General features: G+C 33.5%; 1 protein-coding gene across 3 annotated transcripts in view; it reads right to left on the bottom strand.

Moving 5' to 3' along the window:
- The window catches only part of LOC143240993 (alpha-catulin-like), a 133,449-nt gene that overhangs the window by 28,096 nt on the left and 84,730 nt on the right, over positions 1–20,623 (bottom strand). For all 3 annotated transcript variants that reach the window (XM_076484380.1, XM_076484382.1, XM_076484383.1), the window contains 7 exons: positions 9,548–9,737; positions 7,904–8,079; positions 6,597–6,716; positions 6,257–6,346; positions 5,556–5,822; positions 3,891–4,094; positions 2,605–2,691 (listed from right to left, as the gene is read on the bottom strand). In XM_076484380.1, coding sequence (XP_076340495.1) covers positions 2,605–2,691; positions 3,891–4,094; positions 5,556–5,822; positions 6,257–6,346; positions 6,597–6,716; positions 7,904–8,079; positions 9,548–9,737 — 1,134 coding nt within the window. The remainder of the gene's footprint in view (positions 1–2,604; positions 2,692–3,890; positions 4,095–5,555; positions 5,823–6,256; positions 6,347–6,596; positions 6,717–7,903; positions 8,080–9,547; positions 9,738–20,623) is intronic.

Here is a 20,623-nt window from a genome sequence, read left to right as displayed (position 1 = left end):
TTATATTTCTCTCCTAGGCCTACTATTTTTACAATTAAGTACTGAGAAAGATGATGCATCAGCACTATTAATTACTTTAACAATCTTAAACACTTCAAGCAGCTGCCTTCTAACTTTTAGTTTCTCAAAGGAAACCACTTTCAGAGATCAGAAATATAACTTCTCGTTATATGACAAGCTTTCCATCCCAGATGTTGTCCTAGTATCCCTTTACTGAAACTTTTGTAACAATTCAAGGTACATTCTAAGGTAAGAAGCTTAAAGTGAACAAAATATGGTTCAACCTGTGACCTATACATTGAAATTATAACCTATTTAGACTTGCATTCAGTATATTTATAGATACAACAGGAAATCCTATTTGCCCTACCACTACCATAGCAAACTGCTTGAATGATTGTTAAGGTTATTCCCATTTAAATTATACTTATAACTCAAATTATGATAATCCACATGCATTATCTTGTGTTTATTGTATTTAAAACCTATTTGCCTTTTATTTTTCCAATTCACTAAATGGTCTAAATCCTTTTGTAAATCAACAGCATCATTCTCACCAGTCAGCAACACCCAAGATCTTAATATTGTCAACACATTTAAGTAATTTATTGACCATTCTTTCATCCATGTTATTGGTGTAAATCAAAAAGAGCAATGGTCTTAATATTGAACCCTGAGGTACCCACTTATGACATTAATCCAGTTTGACTAAACAATAAATATGTAAGAACAATTCTATAACCTCAAAATAAACAGCACAGTGCCTTCACTCTTGATATTTAACATATTTTCAATACATAAGGATAACTATAACCCATGAATAAGTGGCAATGAAGAGGCATAACAGGAAATTATCCTAACAACATGTATATTTCAATTAGTAAAAGAGTAAAAAAAACAACAAACCTTCATTAATTAATTGATTTGCTCAGAATTTTAAACTTAAGTGAATAGCCAGCAGACTGTAAGAAAGCGAGTGGATGAAGGTTTGTGTCATAAATATATTACTAAATACAATACATATTTTGTAGTTGAAGGATTCTGTCCCTGGATACTACAAGCAGTTGACACTAATACGTAATTATAGGGTTTTCTGGTACATTGTGATAGGTTAAACCCATTGATTAGAAATCGTCCATTCATTGGTTCCTCGTGTAGCTTTGCACGAAATTTAAATAAAAAAAGATTCATCTGATGACCACATATCTTGTTAATAGCCCAGCAGCATAGTTTCCTTTGCAAAAGGCTCTAATGTATAAAGCATTTCACTCTTCACTTAATGTGTTTCATAACCCATTTCGTTTACCTGCTCCATTTTTTGCAGTCTTATCACAGAAATTCATGAAGACTATTTCCAATAATTTTAACAGTATGACTTTGTGGGGAATGTTATTCATTCCCAAGCTGTTTGAATAGATATTTGTAGAAGAAACTTATGCTACATTCTCTTTCCTGGGCCACATGGACAGCTTTGCCACTGAAACTTGTGTTCATGAATTCTCACCTGCTACAACACTTTACTTTTTACAGTTGAGGTATGAGGTGTTAAAGATCTCTTTCTAGATGATTCTCAATTCCCAATTTGATCAACATTACTTTAGTTTCCAAAGCCATTAAGTATAAAGAACATTCCCATCTTGGAAATTTTAAATCCTCAAATCTGAACATATTATTATGATCTGAGGTGTATGAATATTTTACTTTGGAAAGGATTATTATATTTCTCAAAAATAATCACTTTATGATAGCAGTGTCAAAATATAGTTCTAATGCATCCAGTTTTGCTGCAAATTTCCACTGATTGTGGTTGTTACATGACTTGCTGATCTGAATATCTATGATCATTTTAATATATGATGTAACTTATGCAATAATAAGAATATAACTTGTGTATGTAGGAATATATGTTTGTCTGTAAGAACATAACTTGTATATGTAAGAATATTATTTGTGTAATAATAGCAAAAACAAAATTTGCATTATAGTAACTTGCACTATTTACCAAAGATTTCCATGATGGATTTGACAAGATTAATAAGATATTTCATGGTCTAAATTGAATAATTACTTCTGTTACATATTTTTTGCATCTAAAAACTACTTACTGTTAACTGTTATGCTATGATTTTAACTATTTAAAAATGAAACTTAAGTGTTTTTCTTTAATGTATAATACATTGCTGCAAACATTCAGTACTTCAAGTCATAAGATATAAACAATGTCCACTACCACTTTAATTGCCTGAAAGAAGGACAGAAGCTACCTGGAGAGGTCATCTGCTTTAACCTCTCATACCACTATACAGCAGTGTATTGTGTGTCAGTAGACATAAAAATGGCATCACATAAGAAACACTTAAGGTTGCAATTTGTACTGTCATGACATCAGTAAAACAAGTGCATAGCATGAATCACAAGAAGAATTATGTATTCTGTAGACTAAAATACAGTGTGAACTTCAAAAGAAGTAAATATACTTGCTACTCCTAATTTTGATTTTATATACACTTGAAACTGAACACTTGGAGAACCCTGCTGAAGTACATCTAGTTTTTAGTTACTAGGTTATTATAAAGAATTATAAAATAATAACTTCTGTCTAACCTGTTGTTTCAGATCCTTACTGGCTCTTAAAGTCTGAAGAATAGAAGCTTCAAGATCTTCACTTGGTGAGATAGAACCTGCTTGATCCTGAAATAAGAAACATTCATTTATCACTTTGGTGAAAAGATATGTATTGGTAAGGGTTTGTTTAGGAATACATTTTTATTGTTTTTTTTTCATATTTTATAGTGAAGCCACATTGGGCTATCTGCTGTGTCCACTTAGGGGAATTGAACCCCTGATTTCAGTATTGTATATCTGAAGACTTACCACTGTTCTATCAGGGGACTTAGGAATAGGAAAGAATACATAAATTTGTAATATTAAATAGTTTTATAAAATCTGAGGGAATTGAAATTAAAAAATAAAGCCTCACTGATGTTTCACTTAAGTTTTACTTATAAAGTATTTTGAAATACAAAGCAACAATAACAAAATGTTCTCACATATACAAAATAAAACAAATATTTCAATAAAAAAAAAAAAGATTACACTTAAAATGTTGTTAAGAAAAACTAACAAATAAATAAATGACTGTTAGAAGCTTTATCACTGAGTTTCAATGAAAACAAATTAGTCTACTCTCAAATTTGTGGAACATACATGTCCCCTCTATAATATAAAACAGAAGAACACAACCAAGCCTCCTGTAGTTGTGAACTGTAATTATGTTCACTGCACTTGACATGTTTTTTACTCATAACAAGTAACTTATTTTCATATGAGTACTAGAAGAATACTTGTACTTTAGTGGTATGTTTCAAGTGCTGAAATTATGAAGTTCTATCAGATATGACAGCAGCACAGAGATGCAATTTAATATTTCATCATGCGATGGTATGCCATTAGTGTTCTGTTCATCATGCGATGGTATGCCATTAGTGTTCTGTTGGTTCCTATTTGTTGGAGGAGTAACTAAAGCAATTTCAAGTCTTGTAAATGATCAGAGTTGTACTACTGAATGTTATCTGTGGATGAACAGTTCATGCTTCCCAGTAATTTTAGTTACTTTTTATGACTAAGATATTTTCTCCATAGTTCATATTATATGAATAGATGGATGTATTTAAATACAGTTTCTATGCACATATTGATATATTTAACTGCTACTTCAATTTGTATTGATAAATGTAGTTTTGGCATATATATATATAGACATATTTAACTAGTTTTTAAATGTATATAGGTGTTTTTAACTTTAGTTTTGATGTGCATATATATATAGATGTATGAAACTGTGTTTTGAAGTACATTTAGATACATTTAACTATAGTTTTAATACTTACAAGTCCAACTCCTATTCTGAGTAGCTGGTTTAATTCAAGTTTAGCACGATCACACAGGAGTAGAATTTTTTCCCTATGTTCGTTGGAAGTATAGGCAGAGTCAGTGAAGTCTTGTGTTCGCTCCACCACTGTATCTAAGGCACTTGTCAACTGGTCTCTGTAAGCAGGCCCAACTAGGGTCATGCGGGTCATTTCTACAATATCCTGTTAAGATGCAAAAACACATTTTTACTGCATGTTTTAAAACTAAAAATTTACATGTATTGATGTGCTTGTATAAATACCTTATGCAGTGAAACCACAAAATAAGTGATCCTTTGTCCTCCCCTGTACTAGTACAAATATGTTGATGACACTTTTGTTGGTTTCACTTCTATGGAACACATAAACCCCATTCACCCTAACATTAAATTCACTGTTGAATGTAAAAATAACAAACAGTTGTTTTTCTCTTGACCTTGATATTATCATGTTCAACACATGTTTCAAAACCAAAATTCAAAGAAAAAATCACTCATATAGCCTCTACATCTCCTGGAATTCTGCCCATGAATCCAAACAAAAAAATAATATACTAAAAAGTCTTATACACACAGCTTTAAGACTTTCCTCAACTGAATACACAGATGTAGAAATTAGCTCTATGAAGCAGTCATTCATTCATTCATACAAACAAATTTCCACTCACCATTAATGGAAAAAAATTTCCACACAATCACCAGAACAAAAACCTCAGAACTCAACTCATAAACAGTATTAACACAACTATAATAACAATGCGACATTAAATTACAATTTACCATTTATCCTTGACATCAGCTCAAAAATAATTAACACTTGGGGAAACCTTGCCATCAAACATAAAATTCCTGTCAATGTCAAATTAACCCTAAAACCCAGCACTAAACTAAAATCATTATTGAATAAAAATTGCATAGAATCACACAACTCCAACATCACTTATAAAATAACATGCAATAACCATCCAGAACTGTAAATCAGATAAAGAGGTAGAAAACTGGACACCACATTGACTGAACATAGTAAAAAAAAACCTCCTATATTTACTACCACTGTAACTCAAAAAGCACAGTATACCCATCCAAAACATTGTAATTTTAAACAAATAAGCTAATATCAATTGAATAAAAAAGATGCTGTCATGATTGAAGGAAACAGCTCCATCTTAAATTAACACTCCAGGGTACCATAATACCTATATTAGACAGTGAAGTAATATGAGGACATGTGAACTAATTATACCTGAGGATGACAAAATCTTATTGTAACATTGTACGTTTATAATAATTGTTTTTCATTACCCAGTTAAACTGTCTTAACACTTTTAAACTTAAAATATATCATCTATGAATCTGTACCAGATTAATAGACCGATATTTCCTCCTATTTTCCAATGATTAAGTGCTTTTAGTTCAACTAGATGTATAAATATTACAGTTGAGACTATTGTCACCCTATCACTCATACCTATTTCTCCAAATCATTTATAAACAAATCTGAGAAAGCTGTAATAGCAAAATACTGAGCTAATAAAGTTACGTTCTGAAAATATAGACAATTATTTCATTTCTGTTTATACAAATGTCTTGTAATACACTCCAGTCTATATTAAACAAAGTTAAAAACAATAGTTTATGCTTTTACCTCAAATTTTTTTATGGCATTGTGAACGGTGAGGCATTGATCTAAATCCTCTAGCCGCCATTCAGCAATACTAGATTTTTTACTATGTTTTGAACAGGTACCACTGTTTTTTCGTGGTTCTGTTGTACCTTTACTAGATGCAGCAAGATCAGGAATGACTCCATCTTTAACAACAAAATGAATCAGATCCATTGCCCTTCTCATCTGTAAAAATACAGTGTCTCGATTTTCTCGTGATGTTTCACACTCTGGATGCCTCAGGCAAGCCTGAAAGAAATTGTATATATTATATATAATTATATATATTGTTTGTTTTTTTAGTAAATTAATGTATTCTATGGCAGATTATATTAAAATAAAGTAAGTATGCTGTTCTTAAATCATTACACTTTCAAAGTTGATTTGGACAAAGTTTCACTGACATTACAAAATTTCTGGTACTCATAAAAATTATTCAACATAAAAACTATCACACATTTTGAAAGGCTTAACACAATACCTATATTTACTAGGAGGTTATAGTTTAAGGGGCTAATGCAACTAGAATGTAATATCTTGGTAAGTTCAATGCAACTTGAATCTAATATTTTGAAAATTTTAATGTAACCAGAATGTTAACTCAGTGTAATATTCTGAATAGTTTAATGTAACTGTGATGTTAATTAGGATGTAATATTTGTATATGCTTGATGTAAACTCACCTTGGAAGAAGTAAGTAACATCATAGTTGAGCGTTCCAAGATTTGACGAGCTGTAGCCATCTGTGCTCGCCTTCGCTCATCCTTTAGATCCTGATAAAAGAGATCATATCTACTTAATACTAGAATTAAATGCAGTACAGAACATATATAATATTTTTTCTGCTTCTTTGTACAATGCCTGGGAAAGCAAGAAGAGTCAGTGAAGTCTTTGTTTGAAAGTTTGAAAACACCTCGGTAACTAAATTAAGTTACTATAAATTTGATAAAAAATGTACAAAAAGAATTCTGAAAACAATAGATTAATATGACAAAATATTGTAAAGTGAAAGATTACACTCACATTTTGTCTATCTCCAGATAGATGAGCTAATTCAACCATTTCTGTGCCAAACTGGCTGAAAGCTTTCACAAACTCTGTAAAGTTAGCCACATTTTCTAATCTGTTCAAACTAATGGACACCTAGAGAGAGAGAGACGATTAAAGAACTTTGTTACCTTAAGGTATGTATTCCATAAACCACAGTCAAGGGAAATTATGCAAGATGTAAAACATTCTATTAACCAATAGAAGTTTTACAGATTCACAACTTAAAAGGATGGACACAAGGCTAAAGAAGGTATTGTGCATTTGTGGAACTATGGAAAATGTCTTGAGCTGCTTCCTCGAAGTATAATGCATTCTTTTGGTATCACTGACTGTCACATAAGGAAATATTATGTGCTAGAGAATAGGGACCATTGAAAAAAAAAAAAACTTTTGAAATGCTCAGTCACCACCTCAGTAGATTTACATACATGATTTTAAAGTCAAATCTACAAAAACATTCAAAGATTGAAGACACACTTATTACACTCAATTATTAATTTAAGAAGGATCCTTCCAAATTTCAGGCATAGTGTGTATTTAGATGAATGACTTTTAATATGAAGTGGAAGGAAAATGTTATGGGAATCATTTAAGATATCATACCTTGAAACTGCTGCTTATTTCATAAGCAGATTCTGATCATAAACAGGAGTTTTAATTTTATTCTATCCATTTATCTAAAGTATTTTTGTCTCATTTCACAAGTTTGAAAAAGAAGGTAAATATCAGTATGTTCCATTATAATAACAATAACAAAATATTCTTACCTTTTATTGTAATAAGTGTACTTATATTTCATGCTGCTACATACGAAGAATCTAGAATAATTTTTGTTTTCAAATGTATGAGAAAAGCCAACTATTCTTCATGTTTTGTTGATCTATTACTCAAAAACTATATTTAGGGTTATGTCATGAAAACAAGTACATGAAAAGTAATAAGCTGTGTTAGAAAAAAAACCAACAAAAATCTTAGGTCATCCATGCTAGTTCAACCTTTCTTTTGACAATTTTCAAACTTGTAAGAAAGGAAAAAACTTTACATGTGAAAAAATGAGGCTATTTAATGAGGTTAATAACTGTTCAAGTGAAAAGCAACAAAAATAAAAGATGATTAACATTGTTTGACTTTTGAAAAGGAAATTATTTGATGGAAATCTTTTAAATACAGATCCTGTATCTTTTTCATTATATTAACACTTTCAAAGTAAATGAGTCATATAAATTAAAATCATTTTCAACACCAGGTGATTTATTAAGACAATTTCATAGGATACTCACCCTGTCTTTGGCACTCAAAAGGTGTTTGAGTACAACAGTATCAGCCAAGATTAGTACCTTTGTCACCGAAGACAGAAGAGATCGAGCTGCTCGAACCATGCTGTTCTTATCAGCACACTGACGAGCTTGTCCAACATCTCCTCGCTGAATTTCACAGAGCTGCTCAATCAGAGTACCTGTGACAAATTACATAAATAAAAAAATTAACTACAGAATTACACAATTTAATGAATCAACAGTAATAATTTATAATTTACTACATTGTGTTGAAGATCTAAAGAAGCCAAATTGGTATGTTTATAATTTCAGATCACGTCGACACATGTCAGCTTGTTATAACCACTATGAATTTTTATATTTTGTTTATTCATTTGTTTTCATTGTCACTCTGTGTTACATCATGTTGCTTCACTTAAGTTATTGTGGTGCAGTTACCAGAAGTGTTGACAGGTAAAGACACTAGTCAGTACATCCCAGTAGTTAAGTTATAGTGGTGCAATTATCAGAAGTGTTGACAGGTAAAGACACTAATCAGTACATTTCAGTAGATAAGTTATTGTGGTGCAAGTACCAGAAGTCTTGACAGGTAAAGATACTAGTCAGTACATCCCAGTAGCTTAGTTATTATGATGCAGTTACCACAAGTGTTGACAGGTAAAGACACTAATCAGTACATTCCAGCAGTTAAGTTATTGTGGTGCAGTTACCAGAAATGTTGACAGGGAAAGACAGAAGTCAGTACATCCCAGTAGTTAAGTTGATGTGATGCAGTTACCAGAAGCGTTGACAGGTAAAGACACTAGTCAGTACATCCCAGTAGTTAACTTAGAGTGATGCAGTTACCAGAAGTGTTGACAGGTAAAGACACTAATCAGTACATTTCAGTAGTTAAGTTATTGTGGTGCAGTTACCAGAAATGTTGACAGGGAAAGACAGAAGTCAGTACATCCCAGTAGTTAAGTTGATGTGATGCAGTTACCAGAAGCATTGACAGGTAAAGACACTAGTCAGTACATCCCAGTAGTTAACTTAGAGTGATGCAGTTACCAGAAGTGTTGACAGGTAAAGACACTAATCAGTACATTCCAGTAGTTAACTTAGAGTGATGCAGTTACCAGAAGTGTTGACAGGTAAAGACACTAGTCAGTACATCTCAGTAGTTAAGTTAGAGTGATGCAGTTACCAGAAGTGTTGACAGGTAAAGACACGACACTACTCAGTACATCCCAGTAGTTAACTTAGAGTGATGCAGTTACCAGAAGTGTTGACAGGTAAAGACACTAATCAGTACATTTCAGTAGTTAAGTTATTGTGGTGCAGGTACCAGAAGTCTTGACAGGTAAAGATACTAGTCAATACATCCCAGTAGCTTAGTTATTATGATGCAGTTACCAGAAGTGTTGACAGGTGAAGACACTTGTCAATACATTCCAGTAGTTAAGTTATTCTGGTGGTGCAGGTACCAGAAGTGTTGACAGGTAAAGAAACTACTCAATACATATTATTTTCTTCTTGTAATTAATAATTCTGGGTTTATGTACAATACATTATTAATTTATAGTGTAAATAACAAATTAACGTGTCTACTCTTTCTTAGAACATATCATATCATGGGAATTATACTATTGTAACTGTCTTATTTACCAGCAGCTCTAGAGTCTTTACAGGCCTGATACATGTCAACCTTTATTTCTGGATTGTTGTCTGCAATGGATTCCCCCACAGAGACGAACCTCTCAACTGCCAGGTTGACAGCCTGACCCACCCGCACAATGGCACGTAATGTCTTTTCTGATTTAATCGGTTTTTCTTTCGCATTGACTAGAGTTGTTATCTGAAAAAAAGGGAATAGTTGATCACTCAAAATTATGAACTTTAAGAAATTAAAAATACACGTTTTGCACTGGTGAAATCTCTGTACATGAAAAACATGTGCTAAACCTGCTCGGTCGGACTGTGTATAAATATATGAAAAATATGAGCGTTATATTTATGTAGTATGCACATTAGTAAACTACAATACAGACATTAAATATTCCGTATTTATTATGTGCATAAATAAGTAATAAATGTCTTTATCATATGTGCTTACGCAGGGACCCCGAATGTGTTCTGTTTCAAGAGTTAATAAAACTAAAGCTAATAGTAATAAATATTTGTATTTGTTGCTTTCGATGTTCACATATCATGCTGTTTCGTAACCTACATAGTACGTAATTCTTGTGATTCGTGCAGGTGCAATTTTTACTGACGTCATGACAGTACAGATAGCAACGTCAAGTGCAATGGTTCCTTATGCGATGCAATTTCAGTGTCTGCTGACTTTTGACGGACAACACAATAGTATAGAGTGGTTTGAGTGGTTAAAACAGGTATCCTCTCTAAGTGGCCTTAGTCACCCGCTAGTACAGCGGTATGTCTCCGGATTTACAACGCTAAAATCAGGGTTCGATTCCCTTCCGTGGGCTGAGCCGATAGCCCAATGTGGCTTTGCTATAAGAAAAACACACACGCACTACTATTTTTATTATTATGCCTACCTTTTGTTTGTAACATTAATCCCCGACCTTTTACCGTTCTTTACCGGTATGGATATATATATATATACACGTATTGCTCAATATACTTTATATTTTTTGCCTATTAAACGTCAGTTCAGAAAATTTGACTGAAATCACTCGCTCTAGGCGTAAAATACCTAGGACCAGCAATAATTAGTGGAATTAATTGCTATAATGATGATACACAATTTTAGGTCAACAAACAATTTGGTGCAAAATTGTTTATAAATACTACAGTAGTTCTAGAGTTTAAAAAAAATCTTAACAAAAATGATATCATCTGTGATTTCAAGATTAAAACTGTTACTAAAATAATATGGAGAGAAATTCCGTTTTTACTAATTTCGACAATATGCCCTTTTTTTATTTCGCAGTTCATCAAGTTATCCAGATCTACGGTGCCCACTAAATTTATAAGGATGAACATCCAATCAAGAAGCCCAACAAAAAGAGAAGTGAGCGGTTAAGAAATCGAACCATCAATTTAAGAGATCGAGGATTTCTGCTCCATTAAACGATAGGCCTAACTTGGCAAGGAGCTCCGGAACCCTGTCGATCGAACCGTTCTCGATGTCTCCTTGCCAAGTTAGCTTGCTCATATCGATCTAACTCGGTAAAACCGTTGTTGTTACTGCTCGTTTCGCACGGGGAGGCGGTAGCACCCCCAGCTCGTTTTGAATTGGTTAGTGCACGCCGAAAGCAGAATTAGGCTAATTAAATTTCAAAGTTGATCCGAGCCGACTAAATGTTATTTTTGTCTCAATAAACTGGCTTGTATAACTCGACCACATGCGACAAAGAAACATTCCCAAATCTAACGCCGTGGTCTTGTCTTCTGTGTACGAGAAACAATATTGTAATGTTTGGTACAATACAGCATATTAAGAGTGATGAAAATACATTATGAGTTGAGATTTTCTTCTTAAGATAGTTGTGTGAAGTACGTTGTTTTACTGAGCTAGCGCGTTTTGAAGTTGAAAAATAATAGCCATGTCTTGCTCCCTGGGAGGCCGACTTTATTTCAAGGCACTACGTCGCTAAAATCGGGGTTCGATTCCATCACATTCCGTGACAAATCTTATACCATAACCAGCTGCCACAGCAACCTTCGAAAATTACTACTCACATTATACAGTGGCAGAGAACATTAGTTTAAACACTGTATTAATTTAAAGTCTAACGATTTGTTTTGTTTGTTTGTTTTGAATTTCGCCCAAGGATACACGAGGACTATGTGCGTTAGCCGTCCCTAATTTAGCAGTGCAAGACAAGAGGGAAGGCAGCTAGTCCTCACCACTCACCACCAACTCTTGGGCTACTTTTTTACCAACGAATAGGGGGATTGACCGTAACATATTTAACGCTCCCATAGTTGAAAGGGCGAGCATGTTTAGTGTGATGGGGATTCGAACCCGCGACCCTCAGGTTGCGAGTAGAGTGCCCTAACCACCTGGTTATACCAGGCCCAAGTTTTATTATATGTATTACTTATGACTGCATAATAAAAGTGAATTTCTAGCTAACCTATCTCTAGTCTATTACTTTTAAATTAGGAACAGCTAGCGCAGCTGTACGTCTAGTAGTTTTGCGAGAAATTCAAGAAATAAAGTTCTAAGATGAGTTATCATGAACCAAGATAGTGATTCAAAATATGGATCGCAAGGAATTGCACACAACCCTTACAGTACGTTCAGGCAAAAAGCACTTTAAACAGTAAATATTTAGTTTAAACAAATTTTAAAACTTCTACTCTTGACTACTATATCTGTATATATATATATATAAAAGAAAACATGCAAGTTAGACTTACACGAAAAGAGAAATTGCTCAAAATGGCCAGTATGTAATTATTATTATTATTTTCTTGCCAGCCTACAACAGAACTGCTTGGTGTATTGCATTCAACCCTTTGTAGAACACTAAATAAAGTAATGTCAAAGTCGTAGGGGTATTAAATGAAAGTCGATTTGTTTCTTCTGTATTTTACATAAGATAAAAACATTACAATTACAAATGATGTTAGCTTTTTTACAAATATCTGGTGTCTCATTAAAAAGCTTAAGTACAGGATGAAACAGAAATTAACAGCCAGTAATAGATGAGCATTAGGTGACTGTAACATGTAGACATTCAATGCTTTGTACACTATACAACTGGTGTCTTCAGGGAGCCAACCCATATATTATGTATGAAGTGAAGGAGGAAAAAATCAATACACATAATATTAAATTTTATTACACAAACTTGTAGAATTATTACTTTAAAAGACATACAGGTCTATTTAAATTTAGCAATATTCCAAACGTGTATGTCTAAAATTGTCTATACGCTTAGTGGTGGTTGTGTTTTAGACCAGGCATATATTTGTCCATTGCCATGTATATATATATATATATATATATATAGAGAGAGAGAGAGAGAAACTGGTTACAGAGGAACAATAACTTCATACTCTCTTCTTAAATAAATCTCCGTGACAATCTTCAGCTGCTACTTAACATTTTACATTTTGAACTAATGCGATAAAATGGTTAATAGCAAGGTCTATAGTAAGTCATCATGAACCGTATCAACTAAGGTTAGCTACTAGCTCTATTTATTCTCAGTAGAATATATAAAGTTAGCTCCCACATCAAGCAATCCTTTACCCATAATTGAGCGAAAAAATCCACCAAACAAGATAAATAAAAGATTGGAAATTTAAAATTCTGCAAACATGGATCGTATAAAAAAAAGTGTAGAAAACAAGGCTGGAATATTGTGTACCTTATTTACTCAAACTACAAATCCCTATTTTGACTCCACCGAACGTAATTCTAGAAAACAGCATAGATCCAAAATAGGGATTTGTAATTTCAGTAAATAACGTCTACAGTATCTCCAGTCTTGTTTCTTTACGTTTTATACGATTCTTATTTACAAGTTTATAAATTCCCATGTTTTTATTTATCTTTTAAAAAATTACAACTGTTCTATTATTTGTGTAAGAGTAAGAATTCACTTACTATCACTGTTACGTTAAATTTCTAAAGTGATCATATTTAAGGAATTCAATAGTTTCACAATTATAATAGCCATAAATCTGAAAATGTCAGACAACAATAGAGTGTAGAAGAGGCTTGAAAGGGTAATGAAAAAACAGTTATATAACTTAAATAACACGGTAAAAACGTAAAACGTTTCAATTTCATGATGACAAACCATTGTGAATGTCAGAGTTACAATATGTAAAAAAATTGAATATTATATTTACGTAATATCAGGAGTCTTTAGAGACACAAAGAGAACTAAGTGAATGAATTAATTAAATGTGACATTTAATTAGCCTTAAAAATTGCTCTTTGGATGCTAGACTTGGCTTGGTGATTAGAGCACTTCATTCACAATCTGAGGATTGCGAATTCGAATCTACATCACACTGAATATGCTCGTGCCTTGAGCAGTGAGGGTGTTTTTTTTTATAATGTGGCGGTCAATCCTACTATTTGTTGGCAAAAGAATAATCCAAGAGGTTGTGATATTGACTAAATGCCTTCTCTCCAGTCTTACACTGCTAAATTAGAGACGGCTCGAGCGGACAGCCCTCGTGTAGTTTTGCTCGAAATTCAAAACAAACCAATTCCATCTGGTTTTCCAAGGCAATAACAGTGGATAATGACAGAAAATGAACAACGTATAGGGTATATTTACCCATTTCTTAGAATAGTAAACAACGTATAGGGTATTTTTACCCATTTCTTAGAATAGTAAACAACGTATAGGGTATGTTTATCCATTTCTTGGAATAGTACAAAACAGAATGGAATAACAGTGCCAAATTCGGTTTCTTTCCAGTAAAAATACTCATCAGTAGAGATGGACATGCCCGCAGAATTAAATAAAGAGTGAAGTTTATAACTCGTGGACATGTTTATACATGAGAAATATTGATGTGTACATTTTTTTTTTTCTAGCTAAATATCACGATTACAAGTGATGCCGGATGTGGTTTATTTGTTTTGAATTTCGCGCAAAGTTACACGAAGAATAAAATAAAACCGCTTGAAAATGGCCAAATCACAAAGTGTATTTTAGTTAGAATCTGTCTCTTCTAATTTATTTGTTGATAAACGCAAAAATACACAACGAATTATTTTTGTTATGTCTGCCGCAGGACGGGCCCGGCATGGCCAAGCGCGTTAAGGCGTTTGACTTGTAATCTGAGGGTCGCGGGTTCGAATGCCGATCGCACCAAACGTCCTCGCCCTTTCAGCCGTGGGGGCGTTATAATGTGACGGTCAATCCCACTAGTCGTTGGTAAAAGATTAGCCCATAGTGGGTGGTGAATATCAGACTAGCTGCCTTCCCTCTAGTTGTACACTGCTAAATTAGGGACAGCTAGTAGCTTTGCGCGAAATTCAAACAAATAAACAGATCATCAGCTCAAAATTAGGAACGGCTAGGACTAGCACAGATGCCCTTTATGTAACAATATGTTTTTTGGGGATTCTTTTAAATGTAGTTATTTGAACTCGCACTCCCAACAGGTCACCTGCAAGGTGATTTTCATTATTATTATAGGAACACTAACTTACAGTTTTCACATTTCAATTGTGTAATATCTAGAACCTCTTGAATTAACATCAAATGTGAATGTATTTTATTTTATTTGCTATACAACTAACTCTAGCTATTATCATTAATACATAGTGCAAAAACGTTTAAACAGAAATGTACAAATGCCTTTTAGTTCTTCATAGAATAGTTTTGAAATATCTTCTTTGTACCACATGCGTAATTTCAAATCTTTATCTTTTCACTTATAGCTTATGTTTAATTTTCTTTTCCATTTCCTTTTGTTTTATTATTTATGCTGATACGTCATCTGGTGCCCACGAGCATTTGTAGCTATTACCCACTGACTCTGTGAAGAGATACGTTTGCTTAAACAAGATGGCGCTTGCGCACATCAGCTATTTATAAGCTCTTACAGTCCAGACGACAACAAGTTAAACGTATATAATTAATACATAATTAATTAAAATATAAAAGTAAAAAATAAATACAATCTAATTGCCTATCGAACTAATGTAAATAAGGCGAGAAAATATTGCCAAGCCTTAGGGACACTAATTTAAACAATGGACTTAGACTCATTTCACCACGTTTGAAACGAATGTATAAACCCACATTTCTTGTTATAGTAATTATCTTCAAAAGCGAAATCAGCTCTTTCTGTTGGTCATAAGTATGCCATTCAACGTAAAACTGTTGCTTAGCAACACATCTTCCACCTTGGAAGTTGGTGTGTCTGATTTTAAACTAAGGAAATTTTTATAACAGTTTCTTTGAGTAAAAATTATTGGTATGTTGTCGAGACATTAATGAATAACATGTATATGGTGTGACATGGACGTCTGAAGGAAGTATCTACAGTTCACACACATACACAGTTTCTTCTATACCAGCTCTTAAAGTTGAGAGACTAATTGCGAGCGGATCACGTGACAGCAAAAAACTGCAGTTTTAATTGCTGTTTTAGATGTTTATTTTAAAATAAAAAAATAAAATCTTAGATAATATAAAACTTTGAAATATAACGTGCTTGATAATAACAATTTTCTTAAAATACATTAATAATAAAGTGTTTGAATTAAATTTTGAATTTAACGCACCATCATACGCAGAAAGGAATTTAAAAATGGCATCGGGAGCTATTAGATTAGGACCATCCCAACGCCGATGCACCATGCACAGGTGTATCGGTTTGATTTAAATTTCGCGCAAAACTACACGAGAACTATCTGCGCTAGCCGTCCCTAATTTAGCAGTGGAAGACAAGAGGGAAGGCAGCTAGTCATCACCATCTACCGCCAATTCTTGGGCTACTCTTTTACCAATGAATAGTGGAATTAACCGTAACATTATAACGCCCCCATGGCTGAAAGGGCGAGAGCATGTTTGGTGTGACGGGGTTTCGAACCCGCGACTCTCAATTACGAGTCGCGTGCCTTCACTACCTAGCCATGCTGGGCTTCAGGTAACAACAGCTAGACTTCTATTTATCGTCAAGTTTGAGTATACTACGAAAGGAAGTGATTCACGGACTTTATAACAATAATTATAATTAATATTATCTGTAGTATAGAAAGAACTATTGAAAAACTTGAGCTAAAAGCAAAACTGAAAACTAATAGATTAGTAGTAAACATTACATTACATTAGGCTGCTGTCATTTGTCATTTTCCCCCAATAATCTGCCAAGTAGCACATTTCACACCAGAAGCGTGCAAAAATAGCATTTTCAATCCACGAACCCAACACCCGAGCTTCTAAAATGTACTGTATGCAGTAACTCTAAATCAAGGGTAAACGCTTGTCCTCTTTAGCACTCACAAGGGTTAGAAAGTACCCAATCTTGAAAAAGAACTAATGTATTCATAAAGCTCGATAGTAACACGTAGGATTATAGAAGATATTATACCAGAATAGACTCAGTAGACTTATAGAGACAAATCTCGATGGTTACATATAAGATTATACAAGTTATTATACCAGTATAGACACAGAAGACTTGTAGAGACAAATCTTGATGGTTTCATTCATTACTGTATGAGTTATTATAGCAGTATAAATATACCAAAATTACGGAAAAAAATCACATTGAAAATCTAACGGAAAGCTTACATATATCGGCTTGCACAAGTTTTTATGCCAGGAGATATTTAGAGAAAACACCATTCTGACGGATATAAGTGTGAAGGCTCATAACGTTAAGAAGACGTGGTATGGACGCTCAACTTACAATGTGATGGTCACGGGTTCGAATCCTCATCACACCAAACACACTCGCCCTTTCAATCGTAGGAACGTTACGATGTTCAGCCAATCCCACTATTTGTTGGTAAAAGAGTAGAGTTAAAGGTGAGTGCTGATGACTAGCTGCCTTCGCTGTAGTCATTCATCACTAAATTAGGGACAGCTAACGCAGATAGCTCTCGTGTAGCTTTGCGTGAAATTCAAACAAAACCAAACTGACCAATTATAACGTTAGAATGTAGTTTAAAACCTGCGGTTAGCTCCGGGCTTAAAAAACAACAAAATATTTTCTTTTATGAAAGCTTAAACAACTTATCAGACTCAATTCCGAAAGAACATTCTTTAGTTTTATAATTTGAAACTAATTTTACGTGCAATTGAACAAGTACAGACTCGTTATCTGAGGAGAGTTGAGTGAGTATTTGGACAAGAGTCACATTACATGGCTTATTTCGAAAGCCAAAACAACATTATTTCTTCCTTCGCGACAGTGAAAAATTACCATCTTCACGAGACACATGGAAACAAAACTCAGAGTGAAAGAAGTACAAGTTAGAACAAAAATTAATTTTATATGATGCGAACCATTCACCAAGTTGCCTAATCAAGACACGTGCTACACACTAGATGGTACATATATATATACACACACATACATAACCTTTTTTTTTTGTCTAAAGACTTTTTAAATGACTATTAACACTTAAAGGATAATTGGAGATAAAGAACATTATAGATTGAGGCATATTAATAACAGTGGGAAGAGATGACTTCATGCGTTCCTAATTTTACATCAAAAATACTTGGCGGTTGAGAAACCTCCAGCAGACCTGAAGCCTTTTTTTTTCCTCTTTTTCGTTTTTTTAATGGCTTTTGACGAAAATCAATGATGGACTCATTTCTATTAAGAGTGAAAAATATCCTCCCATTAAATATGCTAGTACAATTATTTTGACATACCTTTGAATATATAACAAGCTGACGCCCAGAAGTTTCTTTCATAATAAAAAAAAAGACTTGAATGGGAATTGATTTTTGATAAGGAAGTATAGTGCTTTCATTTTTTCCTTAATTGAAATTTCCGGTTGCGGAAACTCTTATTGGTCAAAGGTTCTTTCATTGGTTTTCACTGAAGTAACATACAGAAAGAACGTGGACCAATTTTTTGTAGGTTTCTGCTCTTTTTCTTGTCTCGAAACAGACAACGTTTCGAGCTCCACTGTAAGTCTTTCCTTCCCTATTGGTTAAACAGTACGTCTGAAGTCTCATAACATTAAAAACCAAGTTTTGTTTTTAATACATGCGGTAGGCACAGCACATTGTTTAGCTTTGTGGTTAACAAGAAACAAAAATTACAAGGCTTCCTTCGAGCCTGAAATCTGGAAATTTGTCTCAGAATGAAAAGAAGTCCATAAAAAACCCAATACACATGATTAACACACTGCTTTAATACAGGCGATAACTTATCTAGCCTTCAGCTCTCAACAAAGAGATGCAGTTTAGGACTACATCTTAACTAAATCGTCAGGGACTTATATTAGCGTATTTGAGGGACTTATGACATACCTCAACAACTCTATTTTTACTGAAAGTGGTACTTTTAATTCAACGTGAGTATCTGTTAACAAAACGAATGAATACTTAAGGGACATCATTTGTGAGGTCAGATAACTGACCTATTCCCAAGAAGATAACAAGAATCTGTCAATAAAGTACTAGTTTTATACTGTAGCTGTGGATGGTATGAAACTGCAATAGAATCATATACAGGAAATACATTTTTATATTCTCACTTTACATAAGTCCATGATTTTTCAGGGTTTTAAAGGCGCGCTGAACCTCAATAATAATTTGCAGCCCTACTAAACCTCAAATGGCATTTTTCTTCTAACGTCATGGTCACAGGCCTACAACAAATTACTTAATTTTGTGCTGAGTCCCACCACATCCACCACTATACTGGTACAGATATGTAGATGACACGGTTGCGGGATTCAAATCTACAGAACACATACTTAATTTTTTCAATCACATTAACTCTATACATCCCAACATTAACTTCACATGTGAACAGGAAGAAAGCAATCAAATATCATTTCTTAACCTCAAAATTACAAGAACCGACACACAATTCAAAACAGAAATCCACCGAAAAATCACCCATACCATTCCTTGGGACTCAGCACATGAAACAAAACAAAACTCAACATACTAAGAAACCAAATAAACACAGCCATAAAACTGTGCTCACCAGATAAAATTAACGATGAATTAGACAAAATAAAACAATACTTCATCAACATCAATAAGTTTCCTCCACAAACCGTAGAAAACATTATACGCACACACCTAGACAGAAAACAAAATCAACCGACAAAAGTAAATATATCTCACGAATCAAAAAATCACGAAACCATATACTGCTGTATACCATATATTCCTGACATCAGCAGACAAATAACCAACATTTGGCAAAAACTAGTAACAAAATATGACATTCCAGTTAATACCAAATTTATTCAAAACCAGGCACAAAACTGAGGTCTATACTATGTAAAACTACACTGACAAACACCACACCAACATTATTTACAAAATACAATGTGATAACTGCCACGACTTCTATATTGGAGAAACAAGTAGAAAAATGGAAACCAGATTCAAAGAACATAAAAAGTCACCTTCACACGTTTTCGAACACTGCAAGTCAAATAAACACAACATAACCATAGAAAACGCTCAAATACTAAATAAAGAAACAAACATAAACAAACGCAAAATTAAAGAAGCCTTACTTATACAACAACTTAAACCCAAAATAAACCAATATAAAGGAACGCCTTTATACCTATATTAATATAATAAAATAAATAAAATTATATATTCAAACATCTAACACCGCCCTCTACATTCCGACACTCAGTTACACAACCCCTTTCAAACATGTGGTCAGCTTCCGGTCAGTTACCTGTTTCTTTGTGAACCTGACGATGACCGAAGAAGGTCAAAACGTTGTTCGCTCTTCTATGTAAAATATTTTCTCAACCCAAACGAGCCGTTTTTGCATATAAACAAAACATCTGCATGTCATACCAATATAATGACCAAAGTCACCGAGATGTCATATCTATATGATAACCAGTCATCTACGTCATATCTATATAATAACCACAGTCACCAAAATACCCCTCATATATAACAACGAATCGTATACATATCATACCCATGTAAAAACCAAAGCGAATGGTTATGGCGAAAAAACATAGAAGCTACGTAAATTTGATCTTAAAGAAATTTATTGAGTTGAGAGTTTTTAACAACATTTCTGTGTATATTTTTAAAATAATATTACTTTATTAAC

The sequence above is a fragment of the Tachypleus tridentatus genome, chromosome 13 (genome assembly GCF_004210375.1).
Source record: "Tachypleus tridentatus isolate NWPU-2018 chromosome 13, ASM421037v1, whole genome shotgun sequence".
NCBI lineage: Eukaryota > Metazoa > Arthropoda > Merostomata > Xiphosura > Limulidae > Tachypleus > Tachypleus tridentatus.
This window is presented reverse-complemented; position numbering and strand designations above follow the sequence as displayed.